The sequence below is a fragment of the Protopterus annectens genome, chromosome 2.part1 (assembly GCF_019279795.1).
Source record: "Protopterus annectens isolate FY-2018-M chromosome 2.part1, PAN1.0, whole genome shotgun sequence".
Lineage (NCBI taxonomy): Eukaryota > Metazoa > Chordata > Ceratodontiformes > Protopteridae > Protopterus > Protopterus annectens.
This window is the reverse complement of record NC_056729.1, coordinates 362,502,635-362,520,990: the sequence shown is the minus strand read 5'-3', so window position 1 is coordinate 362,520,990 and position 18,356 is coordinate 362,502,635. Positions and strand designations below refer to the sequence as shown.

At 36.6% G+C, this 18,356-nt stretch overlaps 1 protein-coding gene across 1 annotated transcript in view; it reads right to left on the bottom strand.

The window, feature by feature from the left end:
* PROM1 (prominin 1) overlaps positions 1 to 18,356 on the bottom strand; it is a 1,709,767-nt gene that overhangs the window by 428,073 nt on the left and 1,263,338 nt on the right. The window contains 1 exon segment of the mRNA XM_044062202.1: positions 318 to 371. Within this exon segment, the coding sequence (XP_043918137.1) occupies positions 318 to 371 (54 nt within the window).

Below are 18,356 nucleotides of genomic sequence, written 5' to 3'. Positions count from 1 at the left end.
TCCAGAGTTTGTTTCATGCAGTTTCCAGGTGTCTATTAAGTGAGTCTGAGCAAGTCACTTAACCAGACAATGCTTCTAGGTCTCCCTTAAAAAGTAGCTTTGTACATGGACAGTTTACCCATTTAACAAATGAATAAAGAAATCTGAATCTGGAACAGCCTTCTATTAACTGCTACTCCATACGATCTAATGTAAAAAAAATGCAATACTGTACCTTTACCATGTTGCCAAATAAAATAAGATTCATTTGAAAAAAAAAATGCAAACAGTTTATCAAAAAATTCAGTTCTATACTGTGTTTGAAAATAATTACTTACCGAAAGTCCCAAAGATGTTGTTTTTAAGATCTGAATGCTCTTATTCAAAGTGCTCTGTCATGCAAAGGAAAGAAATACTGTATGATCTCACAAATATACAGAAAAAATAAGTAATGGTACACTGTAAAGATTTTTTCAAAGTAGAACATTCTTAGTGTTAATAATGAAATCTCGTGTAGAATTTCTGCATTCAAGACAACCAAACCATAAACCAGCTTCCCATATATGTGCATGTTTCTGCATGCATTTTTTCTCTGTGTATGTGTGTATACATACCTACACACACACACATATATATATATATATATATATATATATATATATATATATATATAGGTCCACTTTACATGACTGAAAGCTCAAAATACTGAAATTCATTTGACTGAGCCCACAATCTCGAATGTTCAAAATACTGAAAACTCATTTGACTGAATTTCAGAATAATGAAAGCAGACAATGCTTCAGTCATGTGAAGTGGACCTATATGTATGTGTGTGTGTGTGTGTGTGTGTGTGTGTGTGTGTATATATATATATATATATATATATATATATATATATATATATATATACACACACACACATATATATATATATATATATATATATACACATATACATATATATGTCCAAGTGGTTTTTGATAATCATGCTACTATAATGCAAGCATGATGAAATCTGTTCTCCCATTCTTATCTCCATGTCGCAAAAATGGTAAAACTGTTATAGAACAACAGAAATAAATAAAGTAAAGCTTAATTGCACAAGGCTAGAGAACATAAAAGTACACTACTGAATGTATGTACATAACTCTGCAATTCTATAATTACTTAAAGAAATGCAGTTGCAAAGATGGATTAAGTAGTACATTCTGGTAATATGGGTTTAGTGGCTATGCATTTTGGTATTCTGAACTTAGAAATGTTGCATCAAGAGATTTCTGTATTAGTATTATGCACTTTTTTTTTCAAACAGTACTCAGACAAAACAACATTTTCATAAAGCATCTCAAAAATGTAAAAAGACTACAACCATTAAAGTTATATACAATGCATTTATACGTGAAACACTTTGTTTTATCATACACATACAAATTTAATTCTCGTCCTAGGTCAATATTTTTTTATCTAAAAGTAAAATGTGAGTTATTCATAGACAAAAGCAGTACTGACACTGGGGACATGAAAACATTTCCTTAGAAAGCAAGCTATTTCCCACCAGTATTAAATACTTTTAAGCATTTTGTGTTTTTTTCAATATTGTTTTGTGGCTGGGGAACCAAATAGAGGTCATCAGACTACTCAAAATAACCCTTGGCATTTCATCTCCTAGGATAATGGAACTTTAAACAAGGCAAATACAGTAAATGTCACTTCAGCTATATCACTAACCAGTGCTTTTTTTTTTTTTTTTTGTTTCCCCAACCCACAGTTGACCATCAGCTGCACCAGGTCCTTTTCTCATCCACCAGGTCTACAACATCTGCTAGTCTCTCCCAGACTCACCTTGACCGATTTTTGGGATCCTTGAGGATGCTGATGCAGGCCTAACCCCTCCCACCCCACAGCAGCCTTGCAAACTCCATAACCACTGACCACGGAAGAAGCTTTTGCACTTACGAATTCCAAGTTGCATAAACTGCATTTTTTTCATTTTAGTGTCGCCGCTTATGTGATAAGCAACACTGTTGTGTGGCACAGTGTGTCCCATACCATATTTTTACATATGGTTAAAGTTCACATCCTCACAAAACTACAAGTGCACCAGAGATAGTGTCTGTTAATTAAAAATAATAAAAATGATCTTCCCAGTTTATGCATGAAAAGCTAATCAAATAATATGAATTTAATGAAAATTCTAATTCACAACATTATAGATTCAAACTGTAAAAGGCTTACAAAGCAAGGGTAAATTCAGCTGAAAATATAACAGGACAGACTGATAAATGAAAACATTATTACAGACTTCTGTGAAATGCAACACATAGTAAATGAGTCACAGAACACAAAAAAACACTTTTCCCTATACATAATGCCTGCACAATTTTTACAAAGTACTTTTATCTGCTTTTTAACAAGTGGCATTTTCTTGTACAGTTAACACTTGCACATCTTCTAAGTCAACAACAGGATTATACTTAAAATCAGAGAACATAAAAATCTATATATAGACAGCACTACCTTTTCCTTTATTTCAAAACAAAGTGGATCACATGATAATACTGTGATGATTCTTAGCAACTCAAAATATGGCTTCACCATAAAACAAAGTATTCTTTCAAAGTCCAGTAACGATGAGTAACTCAAAAGTATGAAACAACCTTCTAAAATGCATGAAGATCAAAGGCAAGAAAAAACAAACTGCTACTAAACCAGCACAGCTCCTGATGCCAAACAGCAGGACTAAACGCCTCCCAAACAAACATATGCTTGTTCTGGAAGTCAAAGGCAAAAACAACAAGCTGCTACTAAGCCAACACAGTCCCTAATTCCAAGCAGCAGAACTAAACACCTTCAATAAGCACAGTCAGAGAGGTGAAACTCATCAAACATAAACTCATGTCAGATAGCCAAACTCACTGAAGCAGGTATTTTTAAATTCCAAAGGGATAAGCAAACAAGAAGCCAATAAACGAACGACTTCAATTTTATTAAGCACCATGATACTTCTTTTCGTCGGCGCCCTGCACCAACTTCTTCAGACTTTGAAAAATAACAACGCACACTTAAGTGCTGCTACATTTAAAGCCATTGCAAGCAAAGTCTATTACAAAACACACCCTCCAATTACCTTAAAGGAACAGGCACAAGTAGCTTCAATCTGACTAAAATGTTCCTCTCCCATAAACGCACAATGTAAAAAGTTGTATGTGATATAAAATATACAACTGTAAAACTGATACTGTACCTTACATAGCACTTAAATAATGCAATCAAAAGTTAATTATATTATAAAAGCACACTTTGAACCAAATACACATAACAACACTGACACATTAAAATAAATAAAAAGCATGCCATAATATTTCAAATATTGATAAAAAGACATTCCATCTACCAAACATGGTATAAAATATATATCAAGATTACTCAGCCGGTCCTGTGTACAAATCACACCCAATGTTATATCCCCCATGCATCATCTTTCCAAACTCCTCAGCTTAAGGACACAGCTGATAGATAACATACTATTGAGGCCGGGGTGAGGGTAGGCTTCAAGTCTCAACTGCCACATAAGCTCCTTCATTTCTAATTTCAGGGATTCAATCCCCCCCAATTCACATAGTTCAACTGGTAAATGATCATAAATGTAAAATCATGGCCAGGGTGATTGTAGACATGACTTGCTAGGGCATTCTCCAGTTTAATATTCTTCATAGCATATAAATGTTCGTACATGCGTTCATTCAATCTCCTGTCCGTCTTGCCCACATAAAAAGCTGAACATGACTAACAAGAAGCGAGATGCACCACGTGTGTCTATGCACAATTGTATCTCCCTTTGATAAGGTACTTGGTGTCCCTGATCATGAAATATGTGCCCGACCTCACATGAAATATGTGCCCGACCTCACATATCTACAATGTTTGCACATATTGCACTTATACATGCCAGCGCTTGGAGTCATGTTGCCACCTTTCCTTTCTAACATGTTCTTGATATTCAGACCCCTCCTGAATGTAATCTTCGGGGCCGGCCCTAAATTATTGGGTCCTGTTAGTTCAGTTGGCAACAAATCCCAATTTTTCTGGATGATAGACACTATAGCTCTAGCATCCATGCTAAAGGTAGTAATGAAACTGCAATGGTATACACCTCTAAGTTGGCTGTCACCCCTGGGGTAGCTATTCTCCGACACAGAGTGACCCAAAATGGGTTGAAAATAACCCATTTTCCTTTTGGATCTAACCTCTAGACACAAATCCACAACCAACTCCTCAGGGTAGCCCCTACATAAAAACAAATTTGATATGAACCGGCACTCTTCCTGGAAGTCACCATCTCTTGAGACCATTCTGGCTGCCCTCACAAATTGGCCTTTTACTATTGATCTCTTCTGGAAGGCCGGATGTTCACTACCGAAATGCAAATAAGAATTCTAAAATGCTTCACAGTGTGTTTAAAAACTAATAGCTACTGGAGGCAGCTTTCAGCAAAGCAACAGAATAGCTCACTAGCAAAAGTATGGAAGCTCTCAAGACAGTAACTCACTCTGAAAGGTGTGCAGATACCGCTTACTTCCCAAGTAAAATAAACTTGCCAAAAAAAAAAAAAAAAACCACTGCAGAACCATGGTAGGTAAATATGTGCTTCCCACATTTCTGTTGTAATTGAATGAAAATTAGTCTCTTATACCACCTGCATTCAGGTTAGGTAAGCCATACTGTTTGACAAGATCTGGTCCTACACACTAAAATTGTACTTGGCTTTGTTGCAGTTATGATACATTTAGCAAATCAGCGACCTTTTTAATTAGTGCTAAAAGACCGTGTTAATACAGTGTAGAATATGACCTATATCATTCTGGAGTATTGTGATGCCTTAATCATTTTACACTGTTGGCAGCAATGATTTTTTTTTTGGGGGTGGGGGACAGCACACACACACACACACACAGTGTTTGACAGGGACTGTCTAGAGTGCACTCAAGGAAGCACAGACAGAACATAAACACTTGCAAGCTTCATGGGAAGTGGAAATTATATATATATATATATATATATATATATATATATATATATATATATATGCATGCACACATATACGTATATAGGGTCTATATTAGATCTTTGAATGCTTAGTTAAGCGAATGGCGATTAATCGACCCCATGTAAGCGAAACCTTACAAAACCGAGCTGTCAGAGTAGCAATTTTTTTCCAAGGGAAAAAAAATCGCTGTTCCAACAAAGTATGCACATTAAAACATGAGATTAAGTGGTGGGCTTCTCCCCCTTACCCCCCCTACTTAAATATACCAACTCTGAGACCGCACTAGTGTGCCGAAAATGGCAAAGTACCTAAGTGGACAAGCAAATTCTTTCCCAGGGAAAGAATTTGCTTACATGCCTCTGATATTTTGCAGTTTCAGTTTTGTCAGTTCGACCAAGATGCATTCGAAAACATGCGTCTTTGGTCTGCTGATAGGAACCCTGTATACATGGGCCTAGGTCTATTCACTGCTAGCACATTTCACTGAAAGTCAAATGACTGTGCACAAATCCCCACTGTTGTGCAACCCTGGCGTTAGTATATATAGTAAGGGTGTGTGTGTGGGGGGGACTATATAAATGGATACTTGCAATTCCAATAAATTACTCTTTTCTGAACTTAATATATATCCAAATATGTGATTTGTGCACATTCAAATGTGTTTCAGTGAAATGTGCTTTCAGTGAATAGTCCTAGACCTGTATATATGTGTCAGTGTGCAGTACAATCACCAAATAAAACAGCATACAGCAAACATTTGCAACTCTTACTACATTTTTTGAGGAGTAACATACTCTGAAGGAATTTTGAAGGTCACATTTGCAGAGGGATACTATTTTTATTGTTGGCATTCCCATCTGCTCAATTTAGTCCTGTAGTGTTTACTGCTACTTTTATTCCAGGTTAAATGAGACTTGAGTTCTCTCTCATTTTCTGTCTGGTCTTAGAAAATGCAAGAACACAACTTAGACATATGGGTAGAAGCAATGCACTTAACAGGACAGAATTAAGAGGACAAAAATAAGCCCACATCACTAGGATTTAACAGCACTAGTAATGTGTAGTTACAGACCAGGAGAGCACAACAACTTGGCAATAGGTACATAATGCATGCCTAGGTTTATTGTTCTCTCCTTTTTAATTACAAACAGTAGACCAAGTGATCACATATTTTCTCTAGTGATATGTGGAGAAAGTCTGTTTAATGAAGGGCATTAGTCTCCCACCAGCGTTGAGTTTTTTTGTAACTGAGATTCTCAACGGTCTCGTTTAGCTATAAGCTTAGTAAGAACCTGTGGACAGCTTGGATAAGTGTATGACTTTGACAACAGTTCACACTGGTTCCTAAAGGCATAAGTAAATGTTGGCAGAACAGGGGTGTAAACAGAGACTTCAGAACTGTAAATCAAGCTGTCTTACCTTACCCCATCTAAACAAATACATCAAAGTACCCTTCTGTCAGTGATATGCAAACCCTAAACATTTAATTAAAGATAACACAATGTGCGACACTACTAGTACCAGTTAGGAGCTCCTATTACATTTGCAGTATTTAGTGGCCCGACTCCAATTCTGAATGAGGCATTAAACCAGGACCCCATCTACCAGAGATACTGATTGGTCAGGAAGATGTAAAGGATCCCATGACACCAATTAAAAAGAGCAGGGAAGGAATTCACCAGCTGCCCAGACCAAATTTTCCCGGTCAGCATGACTACAATCGTGGTTTTTCCCTGTACAAAGGTCACCGACTTAGTGGATTAACCCAGACAGCAAAGCATAATTAGATTAGTAAGCAAATAGGTAAATAAATATATGAGGGTATGCATTTATCTATTTGTGACTTAGCTGCTCGAATTATATGTTTCCCCCATAGTAATATGTATTTGATAGATAAAAAAAAAAAATATATATATATATATATATATATATATATATATATATATATATGTGTGTGTGTGTGTGTACATATATATATATATATATATATATACATATATATACATATATATACATATATATATATATGTGTGTGTGTGTGTACATATATATATATATATATATATATATATATATATATATAAAATTTGGTAGAATGTTTTTTCCCCTCACAGTAACAAAGGTTTGGGAATCATAACAGTGTGATATTTTTAAAAATAGCATGTGGTATAGCATCTGCAAGTGCAGAATAGTAATATGCATTGGCTTACAGAATGTGTTTTTGTGGAACAAATAGTATTATACTTCTAAATGATTTTTGTAACAAATGGCATTAACAATAGAGGCTTGTTAAAATATTATAAACAAGTGAATGTATACAGGTATTAAAGATAATGAACTTTCTAAAGGGAAATGGCTAACAGCAGAAAAAAAAAAAGTCACAAACTATCCTATCAATGAAATGATATTTTGGCATGCTGAGAACTGGTTTTCTCTAGATGAACATGGCTGACGCAGCAGAAAAACTTACAGACTATCCTATCAATGAAAGAACATTTCAGCCTGCTGAAAACTGGTTTTCTCTGGACTGAGATAATGATGCAGACAAAGAATGCTTCAATGCAGGAAAAAAATGTTTTCATCAAGGACAAGGTTTTGAAACTATAAAAGTGGTTGTAAAAGACTTTTTGGTGGACATTTTTGTAATCTGAGTCAGCTAAGGGAAGTGTAATGTGTCTGACAGTAATCAGTGTTATAAAGAAAATGTAATTAATCTCACAAGAGTGTTTGGTCAGCTTGTTTTCAATAAATCTGTCAGCAATTATGAATAAACAGTTGTACAGTCAGTTTGCTGTGTGGTTGTGGTTGTAGAGACAGCTAAAATGTTTCAGACCTACTGCTTGCAGTGGGATACATTTAACAACAAATAGCTGGAGGATAAGTAAACCGAACTTAGTGAAAATATATGCCAGTGTTAAAAAAACATAACATACAAGTTAGGAAGTATTTGCAAGATGTTTTAGACATTTCAACTAGGGCTGATGCTGCTGTACAGCTGGATGCCACATAATGTACAGTAGTGCACACAGATGATACTTGTAAGAATTTGCATGCAGTGGTTTGCGCAAATGTACAGAATTTAAAAAAAAAACTGGTTAAGACAGAAACATGCAGTTGTATGCGCTAAAGATAAAATAAATTCCAGTTCAGCTGACACAGCTGAAGTGCTCAGGAAGACATACTGGGTGTGGCCAGTCAGAAAAAAAGAGTAACCATATGCATTTATGTTGTGTAAGTTATAACAGAAAGGACAGGCAAGTAAATGTGCAGAATAAAGGGTTTACAGTTGCAGTTTTGGCAAATGATTTTTTTTGCTAGGTAACAGAACGTAAAATTTAAAGTCAGTCTTACATTTTAAAGGTGACAGTACAGTCAAAAGTTCAGATCCCATCACTTGTATAAAGGGCAGACAAGTAAAGTTTCAGAATTAGATCAGTTCATATTTCATGCAGAAATTACAGAACAGATTATACACCAGCTCAGTAAGCTGAATTGAAGACAGTATTCTTAGTAATAGTTTATAAAGTTATATATGTGTTTTTGGAACAAGTAATAGTACCAGGTGACATTAAGTAAAACTGCTGACACATTAAAGCAATGTGTTCATAAGCTACTGCCGAGGAGAGTAATAAGTGACAATGGAGACATTTTTAATCATAACATTATTTTCTCTTGGTAGTGATGAAGATAGGTTTGAAATAGTAAGTGCAAGAGAACTTGGAAAAAGTAGAGAAAGGTGGGGGTATGCGAAGCCCTGATAGACAAATTGCATGTTTTTTTCTGTAGAAAACTAGGACACATCAAGCAGGACTATGTACACTACAAAAATGGAAAAATAGGCAGACAGAAAACAGTATTTTTAAGGGACTCAAAAATAAGAAAGCAAAAGTTGCAGGACAATAACACAGAGCACCAAAAGTTTCATAATAAGGCAAAAGGGAATACGTTAGACTAGTACAGAGTAAAGGAAACAGGGCGGTGCCCCTGACAGATGAACAGAGATATTTGGAATACCTTTGGAATACCGTAGAAAAAGAATTCCAGACCTTGTGTGCAGAGACAAAACCAGACTGTGGGAAGTTCAAAGTTCTAATTACAGTGGGAGATGCAAGGAATTACTTTACCTTTAAAAATCAACTGTATGTCATGACTAGATTACCTCAAGGTTTTCAGAACAGCCCTGTCATTTTTCATCAGATAGTAGAGATATTCCTGCAGGATGTGAGTAATGATGACAAGGTTATTCATTATATCAATTACATTCTAATACAGTCAAAGACTGTGAAAGAACACAAATGAAAATTTTCTAGGAACCATTTTCAGACCAACAGGGAGAACTCCTTGTCAGCAAAGATTGAGGGCCATTCTGCAACTGCCAAAGCCTTTGACAATTTGAAATTTGTATGAATTCATGGGCATCATGGACTGCAATAAAATTTTAAAGCAGAAGTTGGCACAGGCAAAGGAGCGGATAGCTCCCACAAGTAAATTACCTTTTGTTTTGCAAGCAGCAGCAGGAAAGGACACACTCACAATGGAGTTATTAGTCTTGGTCACAAGAGATGCTACAGACTCTAGGGACCTAAACCTTGTCACCACAATAAACAGAATATGCCAGAAGGATAGATTCCTGTCCCAGAGACTTCCCATACTCTGGAATAAAATACCTATCTATATCAAACAAAGCTCCTCATTAGCACTCCAAGAAAAATCTTGATGATTGGATGAGAAATAGGAAATTCACCTCGAGGATCACTTCTGTGGCTCTGCTCGACAGTGGCACAGGAAAATAATTTTCTTGGGTGGCAAAAGCCAGGGTACCTTTTTGGCTGGGCTTGTATAGGCCCCAGGGCCGATAGCCTAGTACCTACCTATGAACCTATGAGATATCTCAGGTAATGGACACAAAGTTAAGACTGGTTATTTAAGCAGGAAACTGACTCCTGTATATATATATAAAAAAAAAAAGTTATTCTTGCATTAAACAGATTTTGGTCATTTACTGGGGAAGACAAACAGAGTATTTGACAATGTTCTTGGAGGTCATAGTTCAAACTTCTAAATGACAATGAGATCAACAAAATCACTGAAGGGGGTAAGTCAACATTCTTACAGTGTACGTGGATAGTGCACGTTTCTGGAAGGATTGGAAGTACTACACTGGGTTTGCAATAGTGACATTGCAAAGGGAGACAAACCAATTATGGTTAAGTCACCAGGATACATGTCAACACAGAGAGCTGAGCTAGAAGGTGTACTATATGTTTTGCAGTATTTACATCCAGTAAATATTTCTAGTGACAGTGCTTATGTAGTAAATTCTCTGAGCATACATAAAACAGTGACTGGAGTGATTGGTTAAATGGGTTATTTTCAGAGTGGTGAAAAAAACATTATCACAGTTTAATTGCTATTGTAGCCATTATTTTGATCATAATAATGTGCATCTGTGCTAAACTTTGTAATAAAAAGACTGTCAATCAGGTATCTATTGTAACTAATGTAGGTGGTAAAGAAAGTACCATGACCAATGGAGACATGAACTTTTTATTGGTTTTCAAAATAAAAAGGGAGACTTGACAGAATTATATAAATTAAAACTTGTTTCCCTCATAGTAATAAGTATTTTATAGAAAAAAAGATGTATATAATTTGGTAGAACTGTTTTCCTTCACAGTAACAGAGGTTTGGGTAATCATTACAGTATGATATTTTTTAAAAATAGCATGTGACATAGCATTGGCAAGGGCAGAAAAAATATGCATTGGCTTAACTGAATGTGCTTGTGTGGAACAAAAAGTATCATACTTCTGAATGTTTTTGTAAAAATGGCATTAACAAAACAGGCTTGTTAAAATATAATAAACAGGTGAATGTATATAGATATTCAAGAGAATGAACTTGCTAAAGGTAAGTGGCTAACAGCAGAAAAAAGTTATAAATATCCTATCAATGAAAGAACATTTTGGCATGCTGAGGAACTGTTTTTCTCTGGATTGAGATAATGATGCAGACAAAGGCTTCAAGACAGGAAAATAATGTTTTCATCAAAAACACTGTTATGAAACTCTAAAAGTGGTTGTAAAAGACTTTTTGGTGGGCATTTTTGTAATCTGAGACAGCTAAGGAAGTGCAGTATGTCATCTGGGTTATAAAGATAATATAATTAATCTCACAGTAGTGCTTGGTCAGCTTGTTTTCAATAAATCTGTCAGCAATTATGACTATACAGTTGTATAGTCAGTTTGTCTGTGTGACATGCTGCTAATTCAATTCAACATCAACTAGAAACATGAAAGGGAATGAGCATGAAAGGATCCCCCCATGATCTGCCATAATGCTTGTATTGTTGCCTTGATATGCATATGCCAAATACATTGAATATTTTTTTATCTTTTATTTTGTGTGTTTGTGTGTGTATCTTAATGAGCTCATCTGCAATGCACCAAGTGTGCAGACGTGTCTGCAGATGCATATGCTCATCTTGACAGACATTATGAACAAAGGACAGCAATAAGGAATGATTACTGTGTCCTAAAAAAACTGCACTTCTTACTGTATAAAGGTCATGGGACCCATGGCCCAGAACTGGGAACAAATGGTCACTGCAAACAAATGAAGGGGTCCTGGTGAACCTAAAGTCAGCAGGGGAAAACAAAACACTTAAAAAGATACAATAAACACCTTAAAATTACCATACTATTTTTTTAATTTAAAGATGTATACTGCAGATATGTTAGGCAAAACACTACTCAAAAATGTATACATTTTCAGTGGCATGTATAGTCCTTACTAAAAAATTAAGAAACATTATTCCAAGATGAATAATAGGACAACAGGAAAAAGGCATGCACCTTTCATGGCCACAAGGTCTGCCAGACAATTTAGTGCTGCTATCATGCAAGTAATTGGCAGACAAGAGCATATTTCAGAACAGTAGAATGGAGAGTCTAAGCCCAAAAGATCACCTTGCAAACGACAATATGAAGAGGATGGTATACATCATTTCAGCCATACATCAAAATGGTCACTGCATAAGGACAGTTCTACCTTTGTAGCATGGTTCATGGGTCACTACTGGAATTTCAAGACTTCATGCTGTGAGTGCCAAACATTCAAAATGAAGTAGGATTCAAGGCAAATGACACCAAACTGAAATGTGCTATTACACACTGAAAACATGTTTTATTAGGCCAAATCACACAATGTTGACATGCTTTTGTGCATGCTTCAAAGTTACCTGAAACATGCAATGCATCAAACAGTTTTTTTTGTAGGGGGCAAGCCCCCCCCCCCCACTCCCCACATCCACTGCAATTTATTTACATTAATTCCAAGATCTCTCAGTCCCTGTGGGATTATACTTTATAGCACAAACTGAAAGTTCGACTGCCGAATCCTGTACTAAAGCACTGTATGAGCACATCCACTCGTGCATGAATCGTACCATCCCAAATAGAACCAAGGCACACTCCTCCAAAAAAAGGAAGCCAATCTGGTGGTCCCCTGTCATAAACTATACAACAGAAGGAAGAAACTGTTGCAGAAAGGAGGAAAACCCCAGGATGCAAAAAACTCCCTTACCAGCCTCAGTAAGAAGCTAAGATCCCTCATAAAATCCTCCAAAGCTAGTTATGAAAATAAAATTGCCAAGGATTCCAAAGACAACCACAAGCATTCTATAGCTATGTCAAGAATCTAAATGGCAATGCTCAGATCTGCTCTGAGCTACAACAGAATGGAATTAAATATACTGATCCCAAGGACATTGCCAATATCCTGGCAGATCGATTCAGTGCCAACTTCACCCCCCTCTCACCCCCCAAAAGGGCCTATCTCAATACCAAAAGATTGCCAAATTCTGGTAATCACGGCCACACAGGTAAAAACCACGTTCCAAAGCTAAGAATACAGCATCCATGGGACCAGACGACATCCTGGGCTGTGTACTACATGAACTACAAAATGAACTGGCACCTACCCAAGTGTTATGTCTAATCATAGCCTCAACTCTGGCTTTGTGCCCACTGAGTGGCGCACAGCTACAGTTATCCCATTCCACAAGGGGGGATCCACCTTGGATCCTGGGAACTACCGTCCCATCAGTCTGACGAGCCTGATCTGCAAGGCCATGGAACATATTATCATGGAACTTATAAACAAAGACACTGGCAAACTTCAAACACTGGACCCCACCCAGCTTAGGTTCGTGAAGGGCTGATTGTGTCTCCTGAACCTGATTAACTTCTTTGAATCAGTCTCCAGAGCTGTGTACGAGGGTAAGGTGGTCCACAGTGCCTATTCTGGACCTCACCAAGGCCTCCGACACCATCCACCACTCTGGAATCATAGATGAACTTACTAAGCTGGGCATAAATCCCCATGTCACTCGATGGGTTGCCAACTGGTTTACTGACAGAACCCACACTGTAAAAGTAGCCAACTCCAAATCCAGCTCCAGACAAGTGGAGTACCTCAGGGTTCAGTCCTGGGTCCACTCTTGTTTGGCATCTACTTCTCTGAGGTACAGGCCAACACTAAGGGACTCTGGCTAACAAAGTTCGCAGATGACTGCAAACTAGGAGCCATTATTGAACCCCCAAATGATGTGGATATTCTAGAAAAGGGCCTTACAGAAACAGATGCTTGGTGCCAGAGCCATGGACTCAAGTTCAATGCCAAGTAGTGTATAGTTATCCCCTTTGGGAAAAAACATCGACCCATGAATTACAACATAGGTGGCAGTACACTAAGCACTGATAGTGTGATAACAGACTTAGGAACACAGGTGGACAGTGGTCTCACCTTTGACATCCACATCGCCACAACAGACATGAAATCCTTTTATATGGCACACCTCATCACTAAGGGCTTTTCATCCAGAAAAAAGGAGTCATTGTCCCACTGTACTCATCCCTCATTAGACCCATCATAGAGTACAACGCACCATTTGGTATGTACCTCACAAGACATCTGCAACGGCTGCAGAAAACACCTCACTAAAAGAATCACAGGCCTAAAGCAGATGCCCTATGCTGACCGACTAAAAAAACTCCAGCTATACTTTGTCGCATGTCGTCTACTCAGAGGCCATCTCTACTTAACATACAAGGCCATATCAAACCCAGAGCTGTTGGACATGCTACACTTACAACTCCCAATCCATCAGAGCCACACGCTCCAAGGACCTAAACCTTGTCATAACAATAAAGAAAACATGTTGGAGGGATAGATTCCTGACCGCACAGTGCTTCCTTAGCCGTCTTCACAAGGAACCTTGATGACTGGATGGGAGATAGAAAATTTACCCCAGGGATCATGTCGGTTGCCCTGCTAGACAGGAGTCCAGGGAAGTAAATATTGTGGGAAGAAATAGCCAGGGAATTGCTATGGCTAAGCTTGTACAGGGTCCTAGGGCCGACAGGATAGTACCAACCTATGAACTTATGGCTATTTAGCATATGTCTCTCTCTCAGACTACCTAATTAGCATGTAGTACTTTTATGAATGCAGTGCATTGTGTGGCACTTAAAACAAGGGAATTAGTCTAGACATTCACCCATGTGAAAACAAGAAAAATTATCTTAATTCTACATATATGAGCAATAAACTTGTACTCCCTATTGCACCCCAACAGCTCACAATCACAACATTATATCAATATCAACTTCCATCTATCCAGCAATTTACATCTTGCTACAGTGTAAAGCCTGTATACCTTCAGTGCATGCTTGCTTTAAAATCTTTAACATATGCACTAGTCAGTAAGACTACCCCGTCTCACATTTAAAATACCCACTGCATACAATTCAAAACTGCTTTATAATACAACGTGCAATTTACATCATATGAATTTTTTATGTAAGTATTAAAAACCGTTTTATTTACAGTTATTTCTTCATTCCCTTCAGTGTCCTAATTATTAATAACATAACATGGGATATATGTTTTTCACTTCATCCACTTGTTTAACAAAGTCAACACAATGCTAATCTCTTATCTAATTTTTCTTGCAAAGTCATACTTTAAAATGTTCATTTCTGTATCCAATGGGAGCGATGCTCTATAGTTGTCCATTTATTTATAAATTTCAGTGATGTTTCTCTTCTTCCTGATCATCTCCATTTTCCAGCACCAGTATCTGGTTCATGTCCAAAGTTCTTGAGTCTTCTGGTCAGCTCCTGTGCTTATTTTTTCTCTCATTTTCCTTTGAAGCAATGGAAAAGGTTTCACTGGTTACGTCTCTGTATGGGCTTTATTGTCAGAAGTAAACCAAGTGCCTCCTTCTACTTGCTGGCTCACTCTTAGTGGATAAGCTTTACTGCCTCATTAATCTGTTTTGTATAAAAAAGCATTTTATTTTCTAGGAATATATTCTGAAGACAGCTAGATAACAGCAGCTTGACTAACACCTGCCTCTTGACAATCTCTAATGGCTGGAATAAACTTGCTTATCCTCTTGCATGGTGTCCAATGAATAATCATTTCCCACAGTCTGCCACACTGTTGTAAGGACCAACTCTTTCTGCTAATATGACTACATGTTTACTAATGTATAATCATGGCTGCATTTCTCATGTGGAGGTTTGGAGCATACCCTGATGTGCCCTTTCAAGTGAGAAAGTGTGCTGTGGAACACAAGTCCAGTCACTTATTTGTACTTTATAAAATGAAAGAAGTGTGTTTCTTTCAGCTTCTCTGGAACAACAAAAATCTCAGGTCTCTTCTACATGTACTGTCTTCTAACATCACCATTTTTTGAAACAAGTCTTCTTGAGAAGCCTCATACTCAGCCAGCCCTTTCTTCATTTAACCTCAGATTTTTGCAGTTTTAAAAAGTTCATCTGAATAGCTAGTTAATGGTTCATCTGTTCTTTCCAGCCTTTCATTTGAGTTGAAATGCTTATTCAATATTTCATTATTTTAAACACATTTAATTGCATTTGATTGTTTTTTTTTCCCTAAAAATTACTAGAAGCCATCTCCCGTACGAAAGCTAAACCTGAACTGTTTCTCACTAAACAGCTGCAGGATATGTCCAGCCAGAGCTTTCTTTTCTTCATTTCTGGTTAATTTTTACTCATGTTCTCCAAATTTCTTCTTCCTTGCTGGCATCCAAGCAGTATAATTACTAGCCTGTTTTCACACTGGGAAAGCACAAACCAACTTGTTGATCAGTGTGCAACCATCTTCAAAGCTGTACAAACGAGAGTGGTATGTGATAAAGCACAAGTACAAAACTGTAAAGGGAGTGCATTCAAAGGTAATAAATACCAAAGCTAATGCAAGTTACAGATGTCTTTTGATACAGCACATAGGTAATGATTTGATTCAGCTACATTTTATATCGATAATCTAATGTTTCTTTACCTGTGTCAGCTACATTTTACTGTAAACACATTCATTTACTTGAAAACTTTATTTTTTTGCTGCAGTTCAACTCCTAACTTCTTTTCTGTCCCCGTGTTGTCATGGTTGTATTACTACCTTAACTTGTCTGAACAGAAGCACAGTAACATATGTTTTCTTTTAAATAGTGTTACATAAATAATGACTAAAGCTGAGCAGATGTGCTGACATTCAGATGTTTCTAATACCACATATATCTGCTTCTGTAAAGTGAACTTAAGTAACTCATTCTTAAAGTCTGTGTAGTTCATACCATAACAAATGTTCAAGCCATAAGTACTCAAAGAAATGCTTGTTAACTTCCCTGTTGAAGTGGAACTTTACGATGCCAACTGAATAGCTGCAAAACATTTACAGACAAGTTAAGATTTTTTTTTTCCCTGTCGTGATCTACGTGGAAGCTGTAGTTTCAAACAGAAGGCTTCATGGTGAAAAGAATCCCCCATTTATTAGTCTTATACAATGACTCTTGCACTGACAAAAAGGTATCAACAACTTGGTAAGAACAAACTTGTGATCATTTTTGGAATGAAAATTATTTCATTTATATCAGTACGAGTGTGTGTTCCCAAAATAAACAAGTGACAAACCACTGAATATTATTTTCAGTGAAAACAAAACTTGTCCACAAATGTGTTCACCAAGAGTTCAGCATTGCACAGTCCTACTGAGAGAATGTGAATATAAAAATATCCACAGACTAGACAAATGAGGCAGTCACTGCGTTACCTATTCCAGAAAAGACTACAGACTTGCAAATAGCTGGTACAGCACTGATGTTTGCTGTCAAGAAGAACATCAAAGGTGAAGTTATGTCATTAGTTCTGTAAAATGGATTGAAAATTTTGCCTATAATGATAAATGTAAGATAATGCCATAATATTTCAGAATACTAGATTTACATGCCTGGAATGGGTATGTATTTTGGCAGTCTAGAATTACAATCCCTTCAAAATACCATTTTACAATAATTGCTCATATCTTGGAAAATATTTCTGGTGTTGACAGATTCTAATATGAAAGAGATATGTGATTATGGCCAGGAATTCTACAACTTTTCATGCAACCAATGAAAACTAAATCTTTTCGTATAAATGGCATTCTAAAAATATTTGTTTCTTATAATAGATTTTGCACATGGAATTTCACTTATGCACTGAAAGCTGAGATCTACATCTTACTTGCTGCTTTCAGATCAGAGATAAAAAAATCATAAGAAAACAGTGATCTCAAAAGCAGACCTTCAATAAAAGCATGAAGTTTGTGTGTGCAACCACAATTATAGACCTGACTGGATCGCTACAATAACAAAGTTGTTCAGGATCTTGTCTTCTACAGTGGTTAAAGATCAAGGGACATATAATAGGAGACTATCAAACAAGAGTACAGAGATCATGTCCACCAAAGAACCTAAAAAACAGATTGGAGATTCACTAAGCAGTGCAGAGGTTCCATTTCCAGGTTCTTATTGTGTTACTGAATTGCGGAAACTTGGAACATGAAAACAGCGAACACAAATGTTGAAAGTTTCAGCAATTCGAATTAAAAAAAAACAGCTCAAGAACTGTTGTAAAAAGGCGGACAAGACCCGCTGCACCCCCACAGCACCCACTCCTCTTTAAATATAATAACTCTGAGATCGCACCAGAGTGCAGTAAAGGGAAATATTCCTTTTCTGCATATAGATATATATATATGTGTAATATATATATATATATATATATATACATATATATATATATATTTATATATATATATATATATATATGTAATATATGTTATATATATATATATATATATATATATATAAATCCATACATATATGGGTCTACCTGATAACGGCGACACAACAAAACACAGACAACAAAATAAGAGAGACCACAAAACCGAAAGTTTAAAAACATGAAACTTCACATTCCCT